This window comes from Strigops habroptila, chromosome 5, assembly GCF_004027225.2.
Source record: "Strigops habroptila isolate Jane chromosome 5, bStrHab1.2.pri, whole genome shotgun sequence".
Classification (NCBI taxonomy): domain Eukaryota; kingdom Metazoa; phylum Chordata; class Aves; order Psittaciformes; family Psittacidae; genus Strigops; species Strigops habroptila.
In genome coordinates this window covers 46,068,876-46,096,152 of record NC_044281.2, presented here as the reverse complement: position 1 = coordinate 46,096,152, position 27,277 = coordinate 46,068,876, and the positions used below count along the sequence as shown (strand labels likewise).

General features: G+C 37.4%; 1 protein-coding gene across 20 annotated transcripts in view; it reads right to left on the bottom strand.

The window, feature by feature from the left end:
• GTDC1 (glycosyltransferase like domain containing 1) overlaps positions 1-27,277 on the bottom strand; it is a 204,669-nt gene that overhangs the window by 93,888 nt on the left and 83,504 nt on the right. For 18 of the 20 annotated variants that reach the window (XR_004389911.1, XM_030485913.1, XM_030485920.1 and 15 more), the window contains 2 exons: positions 16,675-16,842; positions 13,456-13,629 (listed from right to left, as the gene is read on the bottom strand). The exons of the other annotated variants lie outside the window; for them this stretch is intronic. Coding sequence is in view for 17 of the 18 variants with exons in the window: in XM_030485913.1 (XP_030341773.1) it covers positions 13,456-13,629; positions 16,675-16,842 (342 nt within the window). In the remaining variant the exon portion in view is untranslated. The remainder of the gene's footprint in view (positions 1-13,455; positions 13,630-16,674; positions 16,843-27,277) is intronic. 20 annotated transcript variants of the gene reach the window in all.

Here is a 27,277-nt window from a genome sequence, read left to right as displayed (position 1 = left end):
AGTATTAAAAGTATTTAAATATATTTGTTATTATTTACGATATAGGAGGGAAGCTTAATGTAAGCATCAAAGCATGAGTGGTGCGTGAGAAGCCACAGCAAACACTGTTGCTTCTATCCAGCTTCCTGGGAAAACTGCTCTGTTAGGGTGAAAATCCCAACATTTCACATCTACCACTGGCTATAGAAACTAGCATATTTTAAACACGTTCAGCTCCTAGGCTACCTATGCTTGATGAATTTTTTTAAATGGAATTTAAAACTATTTAACAGCATAAAACTATTCTTATAGATTTTAACATCAAAAACTGATTGAAGAAAAAATCAATTCAAACATACTTTAAATACATGAAGGTGAGAATTCTCACTTTTATGTTCCTTTTATTAGAATTCAAAGTAACAGAAATAATCCAAATTTTATAATCTGAAGTGAGATTAGTTTCTCCTGCAGCCCACGCCCTCATCCAGAAGGCAAGCCCCATTTCCTAATCACCAGTCAATTGCTATTAAACATGCTCACAATAAAAAAATTAATCATTCACATGTCCTTGAGGCATGCAGTACAAGAGGGTGAGAAATTAGAAAAGCATATCTATTTTCAGAAAGGAGAAAAGTGTTGGAATATAGCAATCCATTTACCTTGCTTATAAAAGTAAGATATGTTGTTGAGGATAAAGTTCTACCCATGGACAAGGCAGTTTTCCACTCAGACTACCACACACAAGCATGTGATACATAAGGAGATAGGAAAATTACCAATGTAGAAGGTAGCAAACATAAACAAAAAATGGCAAGCGTTATTGAGGCCAAAATTAGGTTACTTTTCAAAGGTGCAGCAGTAAAGACTAAATTGGGAAGTCTGAAAGGCAGCTCAATAGTTTTAGAGAACAGGCAATAGAAAAATTAGCCCATTAAATAAATGGACTCCTAATTTACCAGTGAAGGAGCTACTCAGAGTTTCCAGCAGCGATCAAAGGTAGACAAGGTAGATTTTCTTGAAAGGATGCTCTAAATAGTTTCATGTTGAAAGACTATAGGCCTTGCTCAACATTAACTACCCTACTTGGAGTAAAATAATTACAATAATGTACATTATCCAGCAGATGCTTTTCAATTCAGTCATTTAGGACTGCGTGTACATCGTATGAACATTCATTCAACAACCACTAACAGTGAAGGTTTATCAAATCAGCCATTTATTTTCTCCTTCCGCTAGTATCTGTTTCCAGAACCTGCCTTCTCCTCTCTCTATTAAAGCTAGATTACCCATACTTCAGGCATCATTACTGCACTGGAATAATACTGACACACCATACTTTTTTAATAGTTGCCCATAGCTATGTACTATATAGGCGGATGAGCTGCACATCCTCCCTAGTCATTGCATTTTGAGTATCTGTACTTACTGAACAACTGCTCCATGATAGTTTGATTTCCTAGATAAGGTGGAGTAACACTCAAATTCCCAGATGAAAAGGTTAAAGGAGATAAAGTAAATAACAGAGCATGGACCTCTGAAGACTATAAAGTACTCAAGTCAAATTTCCCATATTCAAACAAAGCATCTTCATCATTGTGAGGCATCCTCCTTGTTAACATTTGCTTTTGAAATTTTAAGTTAACAAATGCTTTCCAAACTCCATTTTTCTCAAGAAAAATCCATTTGTTTTCTTTATAGTAGGTCTTTTAAAACGGAGTCATAACTGATGGATTACAACATGTTTCTACCTTTTCAATCTGAATTTCATAAGAATAAAATAAATCACAAATGAAAGTGCTTGTACCAGGCACATTGAACCTTTCTTCTTCTATTAGCATATCAGTCTGCAATCATAACTAGATCAATAGCGAAGATATCTGCTTAAAAGAGCACCATGCTTTCTTTTGTCAGAAATTCATTACTTTTTATTAGGGTCATTGCTTGAAAACTTCAAAACACCATATGGACCTAATTGTGGTTTATTTTGGCAAAAAGGAAGACACTGTAGAACAATTGAGGCATTACATTCTACAATTCCATTACTTTCATCCCTCTCAGTTTTATTACTGTGTCATTAAAGGCAACTTGAGTGAGCGAAGAATTATAGTGTCATGTGTACGGGCTAGTAGATTAATAACAAAACACACTCAAGTTTAAAGGTATCTAACAGCTGTTTTCATTATTTTGTGTAAATACGCTTGAAGCATATCTATCTGATTAGTGGATAGAGTGCTCTTCTCTGTCACATGCCACGGGCACTGCTATGTGCAAGTAATCAAAGTGCTCAGAAAATGAGTTTACATTGTTCACTGCTGAAACACACAAATGTCAGAAAGTGACTGCGCATCAAAGCTTAGGCAAATCATCTGCTGCAAACAAACAGACTCCAATGCACATTGCAGCTTTAAACATTCCTCTGCAGCACAATGACTGAACTTATTGCTAGCCCAAATGAAGTGACACTTGCAGAATATTAAGTTGCTAACACATAGATGCACTGGCAAGTTCAGCACTGGGTACCTCTGAAAGGAGCTCAGCTGCTTTCAGAACCAATGATACACTGGTTTAATGTCATAATAATGTGCAACTTTATGGATAACATACACAATTTCACTGGGAAAAAAAGCTAAACAAAGGAGGTAATTTTTTACTTGCTACTGCGCTTTAAAAAAAATAATAATTATTTAAAATTATTACTGTGATTACCAGGAATCCTGACAAATAATCCCTGCTTTTATCGGCAACAAGTTCAGGCCAGGCTGGACATCAAGGCTAGGCTGGACGGGGTTTTGAGCAACCTGATCTAGTGGAAAGTGTCCCTCCCATGGCAGGGGGTTGGAACTGGATGAGCTTTAAGGCCCCTTCCAACCCAAACCATTCTAGGATTCTATGAACAAAAGGAAGACAGTTTAGGCACCTAAAAAAAGTCCAATCCTCTCTTTTCCATATATAGTCACGTAATTCAAGATTGGTAATTCAAAATCAGATGGCAGATAACAGAAGTGAACTCTGAAACCAAAAGATGTGCAATGAAGTTTGCGGAAGGACAGACAAAATTTCAGTCACTGAAAGGAATTACTGCATTAAAAGTTCTTTCTGCGCTCCATTTGCTTCTAGTGCAGACTGAGGCAATTTTAGTATTAAACTCTTCTACACAAGGATGCAAATGAAAGAGCCATACAGACTCATCAAAATAAAAAATTTAAAATAAACTCATTCTGACTCCAATGAGCTAAACAGAAGAAATGCCTCAGTGAGCAAAAGTAAAATGAGGCAAAACCAAGAAGGATGCATACAAAGCTATGGTTCTCAAACATTTTGCCTGAAGACAGATTTTGCTGAAGCACATCTCACCTAATACTTTCCCCAAGCACTGCGATTGTCAACCCTCGGTATCACTTCAGTGTGTGTTGTCTTCCAAGGGATGTGCAGCCTACCACAAAACAACAAAGTCCAAGACCAATGCCCCAAAAACTCCAGAGTGTCAATGGAAAAGTTAATGAGCGACCAAAAGCACTGGCTATGAGGTGGCTTTCTTCAAAAGCACTAAAATGCCCAGATGAACCCAGTTCATATAGACAGGCAAAAACATTCCTCTCTTTTTTTACCTTCCCACCACAGTCATTATGAATCTGGCTAATAAAAATTCATCCCAATTCCAAATGCAGCCAGAGTTTGAACAAATGAGCAAGAGATACCTTGCAGGACACTGCTGATTTATGAAATGTCTGGTTAATGAAATACAAGTTAAACACTGTGCACAGTACACAAAACAGACTGGTTTTCCATTGTGTCCTTTATAGGTGCTGGAAATACATCATCTCCTTCATGGGCCAGTTCAGGGCTCAAGACTATGGTCTCAAGACTTAAGCCAGTATGTGGCCGTCTCATAGTCCATCTCTTTTCCCCTTCATTTTGGGGATATCATCAGAGCAAACATTTGAAACTGCCTGGCACTATTCCTGTACCATTTAACCAACCTTGCTATGAATTTATCAAATTCCTCTTATTTTTGAATAGTGTTTAAACAGTCATTTCAAAACCAAATGCCTCTCAGGAAAAACAAAAAAAACCTCAAAACCCAAAACAAACTGCCCTGCACACCCTTTTATTCATTTCCAGTCAGAGTCATTTAAATAATGACCAATTTATACCTAGTGGATGCTGTAAGGACTATCCTGCAACTTAAATAATTCCTCCTCTTTCATGGCATTTATCCTCTGACTGTATTTATAAAGATTAACATATATTCCCTTCTCAACCTTTATTTTGCTAGGACAAGCGAACCACACTCTTTTAATCTGCTGATGATGATCTTTTAATACAGATTCTCCTAATCATCCTACTAGCAATTCTCTATACCTGTTTCACAGTTTAAATCAATCTTTCTTGAACATGTGTGACCAGAACAACTATTTTTCAGTGCTTTACATAGACACACCAATCTGCATATTTAAAAAATATCTTTCGTATAGTGTATGAGGATCACATAAGACTTTTTTTTTTTTTTTTTTTTTTTTTTTTTTTAGTTTGGTATAGCACAGCCACACTGCTGCTTGGTGCATCTCCAGCAGGAAACTGACTAAACGTCTGCATGTTCTTTTCATTCAGTATTTACCTCCATAGCCATATAGACTGCTCCACCAATTAGAACCAGAAGTGACCAATGAAGGAAGATCTGCTTGCTTCTCTATTTAACATATATGAGAACCAACAGCTGGAGATGAAAAATGCTCAGAGGGTTTAAAGGACAACATGGCTGTGAATAGTTCTGGGAGGTTTTGAGGGCAAAGTCATAGAAATGAAGACACGTAACCCCAGTGCAGAGCATCCATTATGAGTATTCTGGCACAGAGAAGGGAACATAATACCAAATATATCCTGGAGAAATTAGAGTGTCTGCAACTGGTGCAGAACTGACACCTGTGCTTTCTAGACAAAAAGAGCTCACAAAAGAGGAAAAATGGAAAGATGAGGGCTCTGGCATGGTGGTAAGACATTACACACCAATAGCCCCATGGCTGGTTGGGCACTGACAAAAATAGAGAAAATGTGGTCTGCTGATGAGTCCCAAGGTTCTAAGGAGGACAGGAAATATGGCACGCCAAAGACAAACTTTAGTTTTCAGTAAGCCTAACCTGAGTAATACTTAGGAGTCATAGGAAACTGGCAGAGTTTTTATGAGGAATCCACTCTAAAATTCACAGAATCACAGGTTAACTCATTCAACTTACTATTTAATTCTTTCTGGCTATTGTTAGTACCTATAACATTGCTTGAAAAACAGACTGAACATAATAATATCTTGTTATACAATATCCAAAACCCCTCTGCTGCAAATATGAAATTCTCAACACACAGAATGCCCCATTGCTAAAAAAGAGAATACATCCCAAAGATCTCTTCTCATACATACTTATCATAGATCACAGAGTGGTTTGGGTTGGAAGTAACCTTAAAGATCATCTAGTTCCAACCCTCCTGCCATGGGCAGGGACACCTTCCACTAGACCAGGTTGCTCAAAGCCCCATCCAACCTGGCCTTGTACCCTTCCAGGGATGGGTCAGCCACAGCTTCTCTGGGCAACCTGTTCCAGTGCCTCACAGTAAAGAACTGCTTCCTAATAGCTAATCAAAATCTACCCTCTGTCCATTTAAAGTCATTCCCCCTTGTCCTACATGCCCTCATAAAAAGTTCCTTTCCAGATACTCGGTAGCACCCCCCTAAGTATTGGAAAGCTGAATACTTGAATTAGAATACTTGAGGAAAAAGACACTGGGAAGTCATTACTGGACTTGGATCTCCCATAGTTCTCCAACTAGCATCCCTACTATTTGGTGCTTGTATGCCCAAAACTCTGATGAACCTTCATTACTATTTAGACATGCATCTTTTCAATAGTAAAGCTGAACAGCCTCCTATCTTGAAAGCACTTCTGATATGTTTACATTTGGATTTTCAAATTTTTAAATGTATGCTATTTGAATTATTTAAAGAGGAGGAGGATTACTTCATTTGGGAGTCACAAGTGAGCAGGGGGAATGTCCAAAATATAAAATATTAAATGTCTGCAAATGCAAAAGCAAAAAAAGAAAAAATCTGAACAGATTAAAACACTCTTTGCACAACAAAGAAGTTATCTGTGATTTGGCAAAACTAAAAATCATTTAACTTCATCCCATTTTGTTACGTCTAAATAAAACATCTGTATTAACTTGTTTGTGCACATTACATAAAGGTCATCTCCACAGAACTGGAGAGCTCTGTTTCAAGTCTCTTCAAACTTAAAACTGTGATTTTATGTATTCCATCATATCATTTTGTTCTCTTATTCTTTATTCTCTGAAATTCTATAGAAGATCTTTGTATCTTCTCCACTGACACTTACCATCTAATGGTGTCTCTGACTTTAACTTGAATTGGTTGTCTGCAATCTAGCATACACCAGTGCTCGAAGCACATCCAACCCACTTAAAGTTTTAGTTTCACACTTAATGATGATTTGCAAGGCTATATATTCCACCACTCTTTTAAAAGGCCCTGCTTCCTTGGGTTTTAGTTGTCTTGCAGGTTTTTTCCCCAAAACTAGTACTGCATTCAAGATGAAGCATGGCTTTTTCTAGAGGTATTGCCATTGCACCATGACTGGTAACAGAGACTCCTTTGTTCTCCTGAAAAATGTTTCTGAAAACACTCTGTATTTTCAGTGAAGAATCTCCAAAAAGTCAGATATCCTTTCCTACTCCTTATCTTTTTCTGCAGTTTGTAGCACATCACCTACTTTCTTTCTCATTATATTACAACAAATACCCAGAATATTTAAGCAATAAGCTTCTGTCACTGCCTCACGTAGAAACTAAGAAATAATATGCCCAACACGACTTCCTTCTCTGTTACAATTCTGTAAGCATGAAATCACTTTAAAGAACAAAAAAAAAATCCACCTCTGCTTCTATGTAATATTCATGAATTTCATAATAAAAAATATGGAATTGTTCAAATAGTGAAGGGCAGTATTTTAAAATGCAGAATTCCACAGGGACAGCCTTGTCTATAAAAACCATCTTTCACACACATGAAGGATTTTAAGTCTGTACCTTCACATGGATCGGAAACAAAATGGAAGCAGCCACATCACTCAATACTCAGCATTTAGTTTTGTATGCCACCTCTTTCAACCCCTGTTAACACTGTACTCACATCGAGTGCCAAGCACCTTCAGCTCTCAATGACTGCAGTGAAAATGAAGGTATTTAGGACTTTGTAGGATTCTACCATTAACCAATAGCCTTTTTCCACTCTAAACACAAGTCTGCCATGACAATTTTAACCAATTAAATTTAAACTTACATCTTTATTGCAACAATTTGATGCAAACTCTAAAAGGATTTCATGTCTGAATCATCCTGTATGGGGATGATATTTAACCTAGTCCGAGTCTCGAGGAATAAGACTCTGTTATGAAAAGAAAACAGAAAGAACTGACAGAGAACAGTACGAATACGGAGAAGGCCCAAAGCAAGGCTTGCATTCACTATGCTGTAAAGAAGTTAACATAAAATCATCAAATCAATGAAAACTTTTGCTACTGTGGAAATTAGAGTAAAAATATATTGGTTTTATTCCAAGTAAGTACAGTTGAATTACTGTTTTACTGATGGACTAATACTATAAGAATTGAAAGTGCCATTCATACTAGTTGCTGATGAAGGTGTCATTTTCACCTCCTCTCCCATGACATCCCTCAACTGCAAATGCCCACACTTATTACAGCAAGGTAGTCTATTCTCCTTACAAGCAACACAGAAATTATTATGCATGGAAGCACATAATAATCCTGTCCAGTCGTGACTCTACCACTGACTTCTCACATGAATATGCACGAATCAATTAAACCTCTGAATGCATCAATTTCCTTCTTCAGTAGTAATGATGATGATAATAATAATAGCTGCTCATTGTATAGGGCACCACATGTAATATTTTTAATGCCTGCTAATGAAATGTGCTATTAATTATTAGAATGCAGTTTGTTTTTGAAAGCCAAGTATCAGCGTGTCTCAAAAGGACACAGCTTGAACAATTCCAAAAAACTGACTATGGGAAAGCGCTTACAAGCATCATGGCAAAACCTACTTAAAAATCAAATGGTATTTAAATCAGTATGAGAACTTTTAGATCTTACCAGATATACTGCAGAGAAATTTGCAGCTAAGGGGTTAATCAGATTAGATGGGAGTGGTTACAGGCTTGGTGCCACAGGTTTTGCCCTTTGTGGCTTCTCACATCCCAGACTTGGAAAATATGAGCTGTGATACTGAGAAAGGTAAGAAGCCAGCACAGCCCCATAGTGATAAATGAGTTTGCATCATCTGTCATTAGAACTTCCTGCCAACAGGGTCATTCCCTATTAAATTACCACTTGTCAATGTTTAAAATACTGATTGATAAATGACTGTGCCAAAACTGATAACACGACAGCTTTTATTTTCTAATATTCTTGGTTACTACATTCTGCTACTTCGAGATACAGATATAGTAAGTTTTTTTCAAGTATGTTAGTGAAAGACAATTTAATCTAATACAAAACTAACAGGTAATGTATAACGATTGGTCCTGATATACATTACATACTATTCTTCTTGCCAAAATAAACCTCCTGGTGATTTAGCGATATGGGTAGATCCAAGTTTCACATTTCATCAAATGCTAGTAATCTGTTTTATCAATATAAACTGCATTTTAATGAAAAAATTCTTTTCTTCAGTACACTTCACTTTTAATTCCCCAGAGTATAATAATTCGTTCACGCTGTAGAACAAGAATGTTTTACAAGACCTTAACTCTCCAGAGAAATTTCTCTGTAAATACAAAATGCAAGTTTTACAGGAATGTGTTGTATGCAACATGAGCAATACCCAACATAATAAAAAACTAGGTTGCATAGAGAATTCTGCTAAGTATCCTTGTGAGCTATTGTAAGACTAAATGGGTATTATGATAGCGTTTAGTGGAATACCTATACACCAGATAAGACTCAGTAAAACTATTCTTATCCTTGAATAGATAAAAAGAAATTACTTTTTAGAAAGTTTTCAAAATGAATACATCCCACCAGACTGTTCAGCCAGGACCTCCTCTAGAAGGGCACTCTCAGCCTTCTGTTGGAGAATTCTGCGGATAAATGTTTTGGGGATAAAACTGGCATGTCCTGCCTGGAAGACCAGACTGGGGTAACTGCTACTCCTTCACGATCCAGAGCAGGAATGGAAACTCCTGCATCATCCCCCACCTCTCCAATGGCACACAATGCATGTACAGAGGAAGCACCATGTAAGAAAGCTCCACTGAATATGAATGCTTCATTCATATTCATTCAACCCTTCATTCAACCACCAACCCCCTTGCTGTAGGTGCAGCTACCTGTACTTACCACTTACCCCAGAGATGCAGAAGGTAACCGACCTGCTGCTAAAGGCTTCAGAGCTGAAAAACTCTGTTTTATGCCCTTTTTGAGCCCATACTGCACTTTCCTCCCAATAGGCACTGTGTCCCAGATTTTGACAGCATCCCTTGTGCTTGTTGCATAACTCAGCGTGCCAACATCAACCTTCAAAACCTGCTCGCAGCAGGTGAGGAGGAAAGACATTTAGGGGAGTAATTTCCATCACCCAGTTCTTCAGCAGCAAGCCCCAAGGTAGAAGCAGTCTATTGGCATTTTCTAATTATGCTAACTACCCATAAACCGTGGTGGCAGGGAGGCTATACCTACCAGAGAGAGCACGGCACACCATGGAGATGCCTAAGCCACCACCAAAGGTGGTAGCTAGCCTCAGTACCAGAATCACTATCATTAGCATAGTACTCCACCTAAGCTAATATATGCTATTTTACTGGAAGGTTAATTAGCCAAAAACTGCTCTTCTAAGGTATACTGCTTCCTATATGCAAGACAGTTCACTAGAGCTAACTTGGGTACCACTGCTGAGCATATCTCTGTGCAACACAGACATGTCCACCTATAGCTTTGAGCTTCCATGGACTCAAGACCCTCTTTGCTTGTTGACATATGTATTTTTCCCGCACAGCAAAGCTATAGTATAGCGATATGATTAGAGGAAGGGGTGTCTCTTAGTTATCTAAACAGAGGGCTGCAGCTCAGCCCTGAAAGCATGGTCCAACTGATGCATTTTTTTTCTATTTTCCCCAAAACAGGCTCCTCCACGTGTGACAGTCGCATTTCTGTACAAGACACCCCGTCAGTGCCTTTAAAAAACTTATGCTTTATCCAGGAACTCCCTTGACTGTCCCTAAAGTACTCTCTAAATTGGCACAAATAAGGTTATCTACTGGTCTACATCTCCTGCAATACCTGTGCACTATGAAGTGACAGACTCAACTCTGAAGGTTTTTTTCACTCCAAGCGTAGGAGTACTCCAATATGTATTTCTACATTATACACTTCATCAGAATGTGTGAAGAGGAGAATTCCAAGTCAGAAATGATAGAAGGTGATTATATATGGAGTAGTTGTGGCACCACGGGAAACAATATGGAAGCTAGTCATTGTCAGAACCAGAAAACAGAAGGATTAGGTCAGTAAATTTCTTATTCTGCTAAATCCTCAAATCCTTTCATCTCCTCTCGTTGTCAGATAAGGACCACAGTCTGGTGGTTTGCTCTGGGAACACAAATTGTGCCCTTATGACAAATATTTATTAAAAAGAAGAATCTTCATAAAAAAGCCTCGATAATTTCTTCTCAAAGGCAAAAAAGCAGTGACTAGATGCCCATCTGAAACATTTAAAGATACATTACACATATATATAACAGTACCTCTAATAGTATTCACAAGTATTTCCTAGGGTAACCTTCCTCCTTACACGTTCATTTACTGTGCTGCTTGTGCTAGTTTGTGTACGCATCACCTACAGTAATTACATTAAGAGGCAGATATGCTATCAGATTAACTCATGTGACATGCTCTTTCTCAAGGGTCAGATATATTTTATTTTGCTCTACAATTGCAATATTAATCTTAAAATATCTTAAAAAGATCACTGTCACATGCATGAGGATGATTTCTTTGATTACCTCTCTCCCAAATCCAAACGTAGATTACGTTTCAGACACAAACACGCCCTGAGACATTCATACACAAAATAAAAGAGGTCAATGAAAAAAAAAAAAAAAAATCACCCTGGTTATTTTGCCTTCAGAATTTTAAAATATTTTCCCAACATCTCAACAAAATTATGCATTTTAAAAAGACTGCAGGCACTGAAATGATTCAGTCATGCAAATAATCACTTACTTACACTGTATGAGTTTGGTTTGGATAAAGCAAATTACCATTTGAAAATAACTTGAAAAACACTCTGGGCTAAGAGCTTGCTTTATAAATTTTAGCTTGGACACAATTTTTCTTAACCTTTTTCTCCTCAATCTCCACTCAGCCACTATACTAATACAGTCTGAATTAAAAAAAAAAACAAACCAGCATTCAGTTGCCATAGGTGCATTCAACATTATTTATAACATGATCTTGAAAAGAAATAATATTGGTTGCAGCTGAAGGTCAAAACCCGAAAAATTTCAGAGTCATGCAGAAGCAGTGCTTCCGTCTTTTTTTTTTTTTATCTGATGATACTGGGCTTTGTCCAAAAACCCCCAGATCTTACACTAGAATTAATTGTTGAATTAATATACATCAGAAATAATAGAACTGATAGTTACTCTGTGTTTCTGGTTACTCTGCTGAAAAAGTTTTACAGACACACAGTTGTTTATGAACATCTTAATTTTGCCCATCACTGCTGAAAATAGCTTTGTGATATAATTTCAAGTGCAACAATCACAATTAAAACATGAAAGGTGTCCTGCTTTGTGAGATGAGATTTAATACCAGACCAGGACATTAAGAAGAGCACACAATAAGATGTGACATCTTCCTCCTTTACCAGTTTGGATAGTAGTCTAATGATTTTACCCACTTTATCACCTTCTGCTTTGGACAAATGATCACTGAGTGTATGACTTCAGACTAATTTGTCAGGTCTCATTTGACCCCATGTGCCATGGCTGACAAGTGGGAAAGAGCTGATTTAATATATGAGACAGGGTTATCACAACTTCATCTCCAAAACTAGGCTTGGGCCACATGACTTCCGAAAGTATGCCAAAGCCACAAGACCCTTTTAAAGTGGCTCGATATCAAATATGCTGAGCATTCATAGCATTCCCTTGCTCTTGAAAAATATGATCTCTAAGAAGCAATAGTAAATCCTCAAAGAAACACAGGGTACTGTCCACCACTCCATCCAGGCAGCCAAGTCCCTAAAAGAACAGTGGAGGATTTTAACCCACTTGCTGAAAACATGGGTTTAAAGACTTCACTTTAAACATCAATTTCTAAACGATTTGCATCACTGCTTTGGAATATAAAGTTTTCCAAGACACTGAAATGCAAACCTTGTAGTGTGAACATTAATGGAGAGCATAACCTCAGCTTCTGCACCAAAAATCTCTCTACCCCAAACTACCACAAATGCATATGCAGCCTATGCTCTGAAAGAACTGTAAGTACAAGCTGGTCAGGGACAAAGACCTCAAGTGTGGGCAGAACTTGTTATCAGATCAAAAGCTGTATTCTGGCAAAGTCATTATGGTGCCTTCCATCCTTATTTCAGATTAAAAAAAAATGTACCCAGCACCATGTTGGTTTTAACAGTACAATCAAATTGCAGAATCATACTCTATTTAGTGCCAGTCCCAATGAAACAAAGTTCCTGTTCCGTGGGAGGAGAGTCCCTTTAAGACGAAAAACAATAGTGCTAGGTTTAATCAAAAGTGAAAAGGATCTAGTGAATGTTCCCTTTGAGCCACATAACCCACTGCTAATTTCAAGACAGGCTCTGAAACAAGGGTAATAAAAAACGTCCTTTAGAGTAACTGAGAAAGACTGAAGAACACCTACCGCTGCAACTAATGCCAACATCTGCAAGTCTGCTCCCTGCTACTGGGATGCTTTTCACCTACCTGGAAAACAATAAAAGAAGAGGTAGGAAGGGAGAGGAGGGAATAAAATCCCACTGCAACACACCAAGGGAAATACAGCTTCTTGACTACTGTCTTATAACTTTTACCATTTTCTAGCATTTCTTTCTCCTCCTTCACCTCTCCTGTTCAAACATTTATAGAGCTGGGGAGCAGGCAACTCCTTAAAGACTAGAACAAGTTGGAAATCACTCATCCTGAACGATGCAAGTTTGTACAACATGCGCGCAGGACAGACTCAGCAGATCAGACACTGCCTGAATAGCCTCTGATTATCGAAATACATTTATCAATTAGGGGATTTTGCATATTATCAAACTCTTTCATTAACAAGGCTGTAGCTGATTAGTTGGAACGTCACGATAAATAGAGAGTTTTGACAGGATGGAAGCAATTTATGATGTGGAAAATATACTGACCTGCTCACATCAGGAAACCTGACTGGAAAATAAAGAACTTGGCACTTTGGTCTGATTATTTCTTCCAAATCCTTAGGTCTGTGGTCAGGAATCAGCTTCATAAATTTTCCAATGGATGTAAGAAATGATTCCATATTAAAAGCAGAGTTGAACACCACAACATCAGCCACCAAACTGTAAAAAGTGGTTAAGACTAATGAGCATACTGCTGCACAAAAGGAACAGAATTATTTTGCATGCAGTGGAAATAGGACACATATTCTCATAAACAAACAAAAGGTGCAAGTGGAATGTTAATTAAAATCAGCCTTTTCATGTGAATTAGGAGAAACATATGTACCTTAATCAGAAATGTCTTGATTTCTGTCTATTCACTCATTGAAATATTTTTAAAATTTTTTTTAACTAAGTAATAAATTACTATTACTAATCTAACGGAGCACATCCCATTCTATCTGTGGATTACTTTTCACCCACAAAATGGTAAGAACAGTATTACCATCATCTCTTAAAATATGAACAGGTAAGGCCTGCTGTAATAAAACTTTAGTACAAGTAAACTTGGAACAAAATGGAAATTCATTATAAATACTCCTTTCTACTGAAGGACAACTTACCTTTGGTTAACCTACCTTCAACTGACCATGTGTGGCAGGTAGCAGGTTACTAGAGATATGGAATGTTATTTTAACCTATGCATACATAATCCTGATTAGAACTATACCCACCAAATATATATGTATTATAATATATTAATAATTTATAATATACAAAATACACGGTACAAAGTATCAAAAAAAAGTTTGCTAAAAATAAGCAAATTAATGCCATGTTTTGTTCTTTACTGCCGTGTTTTAATATCAACTGGATCAATATTTTTAAAATTAGATTAAATGATAACATAGGTATTATTTCTCCACTTAGCCTGGAGAAATCAAGGAGCTATAGAATCATAGAATCAAATAGGTTGGAAAAGACCTTTAAGATCATCAAGTCCAACCATTACCCTAGGACTGCCAAGACCACCACTAAACCATGTCACTGAGGGCCTCATCTACACGTTAAATCAGAAAACCTGAAAGTTTATCCTGGAAGTGCTGACACAATCTTAGCTACACACAATGCTAACGGAGGTAAGAAATGCTTTATGGCCAGTTGGTTTTCTCAGTATGTTATATATTGTAATACAGACCCATGGGTCATAAGATACATTGAGGACATGTGTTCATAAGTCACTGGGCTGGTGAAAAGTATATTTGAGGTGAGAGGCTGTCATTCATCCTCACTCCATCTCTCTGCTGTCTGGTCAAGAGAAAACTGGCACTGCTCACCAAAGCAGCAGCAGTCAGCAGGAAAAGCAAAAAGACCAACAATAGAAAGAGAAACAATCCTTTTCAAGCAGGCTGCAGGAATTCCACCCTCTCGCCCGCCTATGGTTTTTAACCCACTGGTCTCATTTTTGTACAAATGATCCAGTCATCTTTGCTGCACTGATTTACAGATGACATGAGACAGTGCAGGAGCCTGGCATGTTTCTTTACTGCTCTCTGACATGTAGCAAAGACTCCAATAGCATCATCATCTGCTTCTCCTGTGCATGGAGTCTAACCTGCCTAACTTTTTCCTGCAGGCTCTGCATATCACTGGCAAATTAGAAAGATCTCATCACTGCCTGAGCAGCTAAAAGGAATCTCAGCCACCACTGAAAAATGTGATTTTATTACATTAACTCTCCAGTAACATCGGGGAGGGAAAAAAACCCAAAATTCTCTTTCTTAACAATCCAAAGCACTAACTTGAAGATTCAGAGTATTCTTACTTTAATCATCTCCAAAAACCTCTATGCAAAACTGGAAAGATATATTTTCCTATCTCTAACAGATTTGGAAGATGGGAAGATGGCATTTCTTTGCAGATGTAGGTAGTAACTAACAGTACAGAGGAGACAGCTTCTATTTGCTGTTAGGAATGGAGTTTCTGCAGCAACAGAAAAGGAACAGAAATATTATATAATTACATGGAGAAGCTACTGGAGTCTGAACAAGGCAGAATGGAAATCGCTTTTTTTTTTTTTCCCCTAATAAAAGAAGATACTTTTATAATCTTAAAAATGCATATTCTGAGGATGTTTGTCAGTTTACAATAGATGTGTGAAAAATAATTGCCATAACAAAGCAACATATATATAAAAAAAAAAAATGTTCCTTGCCCCAGTGCCAAAAAATACATCTTTTTGTTGTAACATCTGAAAACTGCTGCTACTGTTTTCAAAATATACTTTACTATAGTTCCCTATCTTTACTGCTCAGTAAGGGAAACATGTTGCAAAGGCTGTGGCAGAAGCAGCTACAGAATGGCCAAAGCATAAAGAGATCATTATTTGAGAAATTTCAGTATCAACTGGCTTACATTACAACGATGCAAAAGCTTAATTTATGCCTTAAAATGCTCAATCCCTATTCCTAATAATTCCCCTACCAACAGATAGGCGAGAAAGATCATGGAAATGAATTTATTTCAGCTAAAAAAAAAAAAAAAAAAAAAAAAGAAAAAAAAAGAAAAAAGTGTTGCTGTTTCACTTTAGTCTGTATAGTGCCTAACCACGAAGCTTTTCAGTGCTGCTGTTATTAACTTCTTTCATTAACTCGGATTCAAGAAATACATTTGGTTTTAGCAACAATAAAGGGCCACAGCCTTTAAAACATCTGGGTATTTTAGCACTGCACAATTTCTGAATGCTAGATGAAAGAAATACAAGGATTTATCTGGTAAGTTTACCGCCCTCTCTTCACAAGAAAAGTGCTGCAGTACATTTTAATTTCTGTTTATTTCCCTAAAACCCTCTATATAATTTCAGTTAGATGCAGTAAAAGCTATGGCCAAGCAAGAGGTGAGTAGCTGCAGCTTGGCAAAGCATTCGTGAAACAAAGCATCTCACTTATGGCCAAGACATAGTTCAAAATCCCCATCACTAATGGGTACACCATGGTAGCTCAACAGAGCATTGGTAGGCATTATACAATAAATTGAGAGAAGTTTATAGAGTGGATTCTTTCTCCACAGAGTTTTTATCAACCTCTCCTCAGGACTCTGCAGGTACCTCAGTTTGCTTACAGGGCCATCATTTATGTGGAAGAGGACTCCTCAGGCTTACAATGCTGCAAGGTTATAGACAGAAGGATACCTTAACTAACATGGAGCAATGTGAGAAACACCTACCATGAAAGAATCTGGTTGTATCCATACTGAAAATCCCTTTCCTGGAATTTCTGGACAGGATATACCAATTGGTTCTCATGGAAGTAGAGGACCTTTTTCAATTTGCCAAGGTCAGGGCGGAGGGCAGTGAGTTCAGCCAGGTTAAGCACCGAGCTTGCAAAGAGGATCCTGGAAAACAAGGAGGGCAGTGTTTACTGTCTGTGAGCATGCTCACAGGGGTCACCTCTTCCCCTTCTCCCTCCTCCCCAAGAAAAACATAACCCCTATAGGGACACATCAATAGCTAAGCCTTAATACCATGTAGCAGCATTCGAAGTTTTGATCTCTTAAAAAGCAGCTGCTAAGAACCCAACTAGAAAAGCACCAAATCTCATTGGTCTTCCCAGCTCGGTTACAGAGAGATGCAAAATAAAAAAAGCTGGATGGATTTTATTGAAAAGGCAAGAAAAGCTGTATCTGAAGGACAAATGGAACAAAGATAAGGCTGACTAGGGAATACTTTGCTTGCCAGTTTCATTACACTTTACTTCTTTATGCAACTGACTACTGAAATTCAATATATGAGCAGGAATGGTACATGTTCATGTTATGACATAAACCCTTTTGATTTATGCACTGCACTTATCTAGCATGGTCTGTTTTTCTATTTTTTTCCCCACCCTTTTTCTGTTTTACTTTCACATTTTTATTAGGTATCCTCTATAATGAAATGTTGTTTCTACCCTTGCACCCTAGAATTGCCACAGCACTCCAGCTATTCCACAGTCTAATACTGCATGCATCCTTCAATTATATAAAGCAGGCACAAATAACACTAACAAGCTGCTATCTTAGCCTTGTATAACTTACCAGACTATCAGAAAATGAATGTATTTAAATGTGTAATATGAAATTGTGACCCTACTGTAACCAGTGGAAGATTTCCCTGCATTTCAAGCAAAATACGCAAGCATCTCCTGTCCCCTGCTAGCACTGCTTTCAAGCAAACTGGATCCTGAACCTAGAGAGAACTGCAGAGCCACAGACATTTGTGTTAGACATTTCTCATCAAAGGGGAGAGAAGGGAAAAAAAAAAGGAAAACAAAAAAGAGAAAATGGGTATTAAAGCTTTAATAAACTACTTATTAACATAGCATGTTTCTTTTTTTCTTTTTTGTTTTTTTTGGTATCCACCATTTTTGTGGTTCAGATTCAGAATTGATTTATTCAATGTTTAATTCTTTTAAAATCTTTCCTGCTTTTTCTGGTTTTATTCCTATCCTTCGTTCTATTTTTTCCCATTCTTCCTATTTTTACATGGATTTTGTGTTCAAGATTACTGCCGAACTTACATCACAAATCTTATAAACTCATGGTTCTGGCTGTCAACCTTAAAACTCGTGAACTTCCCCAAATATCCACGTATATCACACCATCACCTATGCTAACATACACCATTGTTAGATAACCTACATCTACAGAACAAACACTTCCTAGAGAACAGATACTGTATCCATCTTCATCAACCTGAGTCAATGCCAATATGAAAGGCTTCTGAAAGTAAGAGATGAATGTTATTGCCTTGTTCGTTACACATTTAACCGTTTTAAGGGACTGTCAAACAGAATGCCAATTAGGATATGAGCTCGGGTTTATTACAAGCCATGCTAAGAGGAAAAAATAGTTTTACGTAAGTCATCACTAATTTCTCACGAAGACTAATAAACCTCTGAACGTCGCAATGACCTAGGCGCCAGACTCAAGGCAGAGGCAGGAAAGCTTCCTACAGGCGATGCAACATGCCTGCTCAGAAACGGCTGTGAGTTTAGTGCTAGATGTACAAAGAATAATACAGTGAGTTTAGTGCTAGATGTACAAAGAATAATACAAACAGGATAAAACATACCCCAAATACTACAAAAAATAGATTAATTGGTTGCTTGGCAAAATTTTGTCTATTTCTGGATTGTATTATAGTTTACTCTTCCCTGATTTTTCAGAAAATCTCTTTCTGCAATGAGTTAGGAAGAAAACTGAAGCGATGCAGGACAGCATCTATGAACTTGGCTGCATCTGAGGGAGAGGAAAAAAAGTAAAGATGGCAACTGGGATTGAAAACACAGGAAGCAGTGCAGAACAAAGCACAAAAGCAGGAGTGGAAAGAGAAGACAGTGGGGGTGCCAAGGTTAACATGACAACTGGAGAGAAAAGGGCAACGGGGAGTATGACAAGAGATGAGATCCAAGATATAAGCTTAGGCAAAACAGTGTAGGTCTGAAATATCTCAACTCACTCAGATGGACAACAGAATAATTAGGAGAGGAATATGAAATAAAAAATGGTTACATCCCCAGGAAAGGAAAACAGTGTTTGCAGTACCGGCGCAGACAAACTGGTGGAATTCAAGAGTGCTGAAGGTGGGCTTTTAGTAAGGCAAGAAAGACCAAAAACTTGAAAAGCTTTCAAAGAGGTAGATCCAAATTTTCTCCGCTCTAAAGTGCTAAGACTTGATTAACAAGCACATCACTTATAACTGCCCAGCTCATCAGTAAAGCAGTGTCAAGAGAAAACTGCTGCAATTACTAACAAATTCAGATTCAGAGCCTGAAATGACACTGCTTACGTTTCTTACAGCAAGAAAAAAATAAATCCATTTAAGTGGTAATATTATTAGAAAATACGCTTCCCAATTAGCTTGCATTACTTCACAGCATTTCAGAATTTAACCCAACAAATATGAGCACACACAATTAAACCAAATAAATATGAGATGCTCTTATACTTGTTTCTTTACTGGCATAAAAGCTGCTGACTACCAGTGATAACCAATTTCTCCAGCATTATAAGCCAAAATAACACGTGACAGCACGAGTCCTCCTGAACATGCCCAGAGAGCAGCCACGTATGTGGCTAATGGACTCACACAGGGCACTGGAGTATATTGCGGAGTATATTTCCATTTAACACCTATTACAAGGGGAAGAAAGAAAAGTTTATTATAATGTAACATGCAACATAAATATATGTCAGTTGTCATTCCGTGTGACATCAACTTTCATTTTACCTCAGGTTATTATTTAAGTAATAAATCCTAACAAGGTGAGCTTTATCATCCCACGGAGTGTATCCAGGAGGTAGCGACACAAGGTGATGGCAAGAACGCTTGAAACATGATAATTCCTGACAGCTGCTGCTTGAGCACAAGTTAAATTGAACAGTTTATCTCAGCATAAAGATGTTATAAGGTTTTATGTTTAATTTAAAAAAATTAACATAAAACCCAGAGAAAGCATAGTTAGGCAATCTTTCACAAACATGACATACTACAATCACTGCATAAGCTGGATTAGTACTTATTACCATGTTACTAGAGAATTAAGCTGTTTTTAGACCACCAAAGAGCTTTAAATTGCAACTTTTGTCTCTGTAAGAGAAACCTGTATTTAAAATGACTGCTAAATTCAAATTAACAGTTACATCATTAACCTACCATCTCACAACCCCCCCCACATTTCAATGGCCATTATGGTATTCTTATCTAAACCTATCAACACTACAACATATAATATATACCGTCCCCTTCAATAAACAGATTGCGCAAATCCTCAAAAAACCTGCGCTGAAGGTCACATTTGTAACGCGACTGCCCTACCCTAGCTCTCCTCTCCAAAATATCCCCAAGCATTCACTGGGCTACAAATGACCTCCTTCCACAGAGCAAGACCATCACGCATGCAGTAGCCCCACTGCCGTAGAAGCTAGCCAAATTTCAGGGCCACCATCCACACAAGCTCTGGTCTTACATTAAGCTTGTGTTTCATCTGAATCACATAAGAGTCCTGATTTCTGTGGAACTACTGTACATTCAATACAAATACTCATGGGAAGGAAGTGGAGAGTGCTTGCAGGTTCAGAGCCACAATGTGTCTGGAAAACGTTCTGACCTTTGCTACTGTCTTGACCATTATTTCATACCAAAGGACTGAAAATCAGTAAAATACAGAGGCCTTTACTTTTTTTTTTTTTTAATTACCAGCAGACAAAATGACTAGTACAGCTTTCCATTTATATCAATCAAATTATAAAAGTGAAGGTGCTAAAGTATTTTTATTTTGCTTTATCAATCTCCTTTGTGTCATGTAACCATGATTTACTCTTTTATAGCATTGCTCTAAATCTTTCAATTACATTCCCATGCAACTTAACTGAAACCACATTTTGCATTCCCCTTGGGAGACTACACAGGTCATATTTATGTATCTACGGACATAGAGGCTGAACTCTACAATTCACCAAGCGAGTTTAAAACAGTACCTGATTTGTGCTGGAATATTCACTCTGTCTGGTTGCAGCTCTGCCAGCACAAAAGACTGATGGACATGGCCACAATTTGTATTGCAGAACAAGTAACCCAGCTCTCTCTGGAAAAGGAGGATTACTTTAAGGTACGATCCTGTAGAGCAACAGGGACTCTCTTGCACTACAAATGACATCCAAGGCTATAAATCTCTGCTGTAAAACAACTACATTCACAGTAAAATGAGTTTACGATTGAATATCTGGCTGTCCAGAGAAGAAGTACAAGCACTCTTTGTTTGCAAGGTGCAGTATCACAATAAAACAGAGTTAGATTTGGATATCGCTACAAATACGAGCCTTTTAGGGGAAACAGGTACTAAAAAAAAAAGACACTTCATTAGATGGCACTGACTGAATTGACATTCATCCACCCTTTAGGAAGAGAGCGTGATGCTGGAAGAAGTGTCTGTATCAATCTAGAACTAGAATCTTGAACACCTGGAGGCATCAAATCCCACCACACTTTTTGCCGGGCAATGACTGCTTCATTCTTGCAGAGATCTACATTATACTGTATCTACAAATACATTCATTTACAGCAGAGTCTTAAACCCTCAGGTTATTACCCCAAATACGGTTTTATTCTGGCCACAGTTGCTGTGTACTCAGCAGAGCGAAGTCAGGGTGCCACAGGACACCACGCAGGCACTACAACCGAACAAATCATCATCGATAACTGTGAAACACAACACACAGACACACCACTGCTGATGGCTATGTTTTCTCCACTTCTTCAGAAGCCAACCAAAATTTTATAGTAAATAACAGAAGCCATTAGGGGAACCATCTGCACGAGTTTCAAAGACGATAATGTCTTCAAGCTCCTGAAGATCAAACCTGAGGACTTTGGTTCCTCCACTGTACAGTTTCCTTGATTTCAACCCAGCAGTTCAGATTTGGCTTGAACTTATTTTTCAAATGTAAATTGTGTATCAAATAGCATTATTAATGCCTGGAATGTTATATACAGACCAGTTATTTTTGTTTATTATTAGAAGTTGCATTTTTATCACTAGTCCAAGAATACACAAATTGCAATCAGATATAAAATGCTTTTTGGTTTCCCTTTAAACAATAGATGGCTCTGAATTTCTGAACAATAAATACTAATAAGTAATAATATATGACAGTATACAGTATAATAAATAAATTAACAGTAATTTTTTTACATGAAGTGTACAAATGTCAAAAATGCTTTTAGATATATCTCATAAAGGTTTTCTAGATAAAGCGTAATTTAATGTTACAGAAACAATTAAGTCTTACTATTTTAACATTCTTTAGTTTTCAGAACAAATCACAAGAGTTGTCATGCTTTTCATCTTAATTAGGCCATGTGTTTGTCTAATTCATTCCTATGTACTTTCATAAACGTTTACAAATATTAATTGTAAAGAAAAAAATTTTTTCCTCTTGCTGTAATTACTATATGTACATATAGTCACAGTGATAAATCTTCATAGTGCTACCAGTCCAGCAGTTTTGGGTTTAGGGTTTACCTTGTGTGCTGAAATACAGTAGAAATGAATAGCTTGTTCTGAACTCGTACTACCAATACTTTTTTTTGTTTTTAAAAAAAACCACAATCCTGTTTTTTGTTTAAAAATACATTCCGCCTCATTTTATACCATATTATTTTGGATTATCATTGAAATTTTTGTTCCTACTGTGACAGACCTTAGTCACATTTCCCAAAAGAATTTACTGCCCAGAAATCAAATGCATTTTCCCCTTCTTCATATATACCATACCCCAAAAAACACTCTCAGCTCTCTGCATGTACATCTGCTATTTGACACAGCTGTAGTAGAAGGGGACTATGTGTCCAGCCCCACTATTTCATGTCCCACCCTTTCCTGTGTTTTCTCATGCCATCCAGATTTTCAGACCTCCATTAGGACATGTAGAATTTCTGAGAACCTCCTGTCTCAACCCGCTGACACCACTGATGTTATTCAGCAAAACTAGAATGGGGCTGAAGCTGAATAATAGCAAATCTCTCACATTTAAAATATTCAAGAGGTTACATAAATGCATTATTTAATTTGTAAATTATTTGGGTTCTCTCTCAATTCCTTCCTATCTCTCTGAATCTTTTTTTCAACCAGCTGATCATAATATTTACATACAATCAAATGTCAGAATCCAAGTTTGGGGCCAGATCCCCAGCCAACATAACTGGTTAAGAACTAGCCTTAAAAACTTACCACTATTTTCAATGACCTTTAACTCAAAAACATACTGAAAAGGATGTGAAAACAGTTAATCAAAACTATTTTTATATTTAACATCAAGAAGTAAACTTGAAAGAGACTCTTACAGATAAGACTTGTAGACTTTTGAGGGGGGTGTATTTTGTTTGGATTGCTTTGGGGTTTGGGCAACAACACTGAAGCTTCTTGAATTTTATTAAATGCATGGTACTATTTTTTTCCCTGATTTGTAATTAAATTTGGCTTCAATTAATTACTGACAGATGCACATTTTTACTTTAGTGGCCAGATTGTTCACCATGGGCTACATCTTCCTCTCTGTTCCCATGAAGGGAGAGGTCGAGATCAAGCAGCTATTGCTGTGGTGATGGGGGAAGGAGAAAGCCACGAATCCACATCGTCTTCCTCCCTCAGATTTCAGCAGCATTAAATAATGAAGCAAAGGCATCTTATTAGAGCAGAGCATAGGCAAATCAAAATAACCCATTAGTGAAAAGCAGCCATTGCTGAAGGTTTATATAAAATGTAAGGATTAACTCTGCTCAAATAGGTGCTGTGATGGAGCAAGAAAATAGTAGTAAGCAAAACAAAGGAAGGACAGTGTCTGAAGGCAATAAATTCACCAAGGTCCCCACAGAACAAAGTACTGTATAGTGAACAGACTTTTCTAAAGAAAAAGACTTGCAAAATTGATGTTCTACTCAATTAGAAAACACTTAAATAGCATTATTTATTGTTTTAAAGTCTGCAAATTCATTCCACTGGGCATCTTATCTGCCCAACTCTAGAGAAAAACCAAACATGTCAAATGATGTGCATGAAAAATGCAGTATGCCCATGAGGCTGTGGCAACATGGAGGAGTCCTAAGACTAAACATAACACTGCTATTCAATAGCAAATCTGAACAACAAACTTTGAAGAGTATTACTTCACATCATCTGGTGCCAGTTTGCGCCCAGGATGACACAGAGGAGACAGTCAACATCATGGATATAAGGACCTCACTGCAAGCAAAACTGATTTATCTCATTGAAGGGGAATCAAATTCACTGCAGCACAGACCCACCAAAACAGTGAGTTTCCCTTAAAAGGTTTATATAATAGATGCTTGAATTAAGTAACGAATGGCAAAGACAGACAATGGCTGATTTGCCTTTACTGTAAAACACCTGGGTGGGCTCAAAACTCAAACATTTTCCCAATTTTCAGGTTTACACATTTTATATTTTAAAACAGAAGACCCACTCACACTGCACAATCTCAGAGAAGATGAGCAGGGTCTTAGCAGACCCATTAGTCTTACATTTCAAGTGCCCCGAAAATCCTGTTCCCCAAAGTATTTCAAACTGTTTTGTATGTTGTTATGCATCTTGATATCTAAACACTTTTTTAAAAAATTTGAAGACTACTGCTAAAAGGAACTTAGCTTTCTTAGCAAATGGATTTCTTATTTTTCTAATATCCCATGGCTCTGATGGCATCTTGCACAATCTATAAACATCAAGTCCTTTAAAAAATATTTTTATAGAAGCTCTTAGCTAATTTTCCCAAAAAATCCCACTTCACAGCATTAACTCCCTAAGAATGGGAACTTCAGGAAAAGCAGGATTCTTCCCAGAAAACTAATACACTCCTTGAAAAAACTGAGACTGTCATAAAACCTGAGCAGCTGGCAACTCTGTCACCATGAAGTATCCATATGGAAGACCGAGATGTGTCAAACTACCCAAAACGAGTTTGGATAGTGCAGAAGATGGAATAAATAATTCAGTATCTTCAACACTTTCAACAGCAGGTAGTAGATATGCTACCTGCTCATACAACGTGCCAAAATGTAACATGCGAGTGAGAGCGAGTGAGCAAATGTGAGTATCTCCAACCTGTTTTCATGAGGATATTTTGCTCGAGGTACTTCTCAGAGGCATATGATCCATATCAGATATTGTCAGGAGCAGGCAGCACTATAGAACATTAGGAATAACTTTGTGATTTTAATGTAATGTATATTCACAAAGCGCATACTCCTTCATATTCATATATGTATAAACCCCCCCCCCCATATCTTAATCAATTACTACAAAAAATATAAGGAAAGTGCAAATATTTATTTCTCCCAATTGCCCTTCACACTTCTATATCTGTTGCTGTGGCAGAGTGGCAACCTTCCTGCTTTAATATAAACCGAGCAAATTATTCAATGTAATCAGTGAACTGGCAATCAGAACCACAATTTAAATTTAGTTTCTGCCCTGTGTTTATGATATAATCCTACTATAAAACTACATTGTGCAGTGTCGATCTTCTTTCTTTTCTTCCTACAAGAAGTAGTCACACACTGGTGCATAAACATACATCATTTATACTAACAGAAGTTAAAGTGACACTTCTGTTCCCTAAGAAATTAAAATAAAACTTTAATGTTTAAGAGTCTCCAGACCTGTGATTTGAGGACCAAGCTCCTGCCCACATGGAGATATTTATCAACCACACTTCACCAAAAACACAGGGACAGCAGGTAGACCAATATTCAAAAGCATATCAATAAGGAAAATGTCAGTTTTCGTGTATTACACGCTATTTTCAGCCACTATACTTTCTGATCACAACATTTTTTACCTCAACGAAGCCCATACTCACTACCAGATTTGAACTATTACACCAAAATGCCTGAATGACCAACTGAAGTGAGATTTCAAAGAAGTAATTCAAACACTATCCTAAATTCAAAAGTTGCCAAACATATTTCATCAGACATTCAAAAAGTAATTGTTTAGTCTGTTCTGAATTAAGCTTTAAGTGCTTTAAGAGAGGTTTCTCTACAAACATGGCTAAAGATCATAAAGGAGAGCATTTGGACTGAATGTAACCTTTCAGTCATATATTTATTAAATAGAACTTGCATCATGCCTGGCATATACCATAAGCTGGTTTATTTCCATTGACATAACATGATTTTATAATGCCACCAGTGACAGAAAAGGAACTAAAAGGTCTCAACTTTGCAGCCTGGGCAAGGTAGTTTAGAGCTTCTGACATGGGACATAAGGGACCAATGCAAGAGCAGAGACATATAGGAGACAATTCAAAGAAAAAGAGAATATGCTTAACTTGTGAGGGAATTTGACAGTTCTGAACCTGGAGTCTTAGGCCCATTTTTCTTCTCCAGCTCCTGGCTGAGAGGTTTGCAGGGTTAACAACTCCAGTAAGTCATTTACAGTCATGTTTGCTCAACTTTTACGACATCAATGTAACCCCTGAATAAGCCAACCAAACCCCAACACTACAAAATTCTGAGATTTTCCCCACGTGGAAAAATCCAATAATAAGATAATAATCTAATAATAATGCTTTTAGGCTTCCACATATTTTACAAATTATGTTTTCCCAACAGATTTCACATGCAACTATTACATCCTGAAACTTCTGAATGCCTTTTATCATTAAATAAAGCACCCAGTGCTGCACACCCATTATTCCCCAGTAACATGAAAAGAGAAATACGCTCCTCAGGGCTTGAAGTCATATGCAACAAAGTCAGAAGAATATACTAGATGCTTTCTGATCTTTAAGATTAAGAAACTGAGGCCAAAACTGGCTTATCAAGGGGGACGAAAAGAACCAGGGCCACAGTGAGAATTCAGGAGCCCAAGCCAGAGGCGAACATAGGAGAGTGTCACAGTCTACAGATTAATCAACTCATCTATGATCACATTACTGTTTATGTATCTCATGGACCCTGCTCACCGCAGTACCTGCCAGATGTCCCAAAATAAAACATTATCTTCATGAGACCATAGTGATTCAGTATTTTCAGATATATTTTCAGGCATATGCAGATATGGGCATATGCATGTCCTATGTTTGTGTGCATGCACACATGGTTATATGACACATACACATAACACGCATACCTACTATATAAATATATATTTTCCCCAATTCTACTGAATTCTACCATAAAACTGTGAAGCATTCTGAATTAAGCTATTTAAACTGTGACCAGGAAAATTGTTGACAGCAGCTAATTTGTTAGTGCTGTGTATCTCTCCAT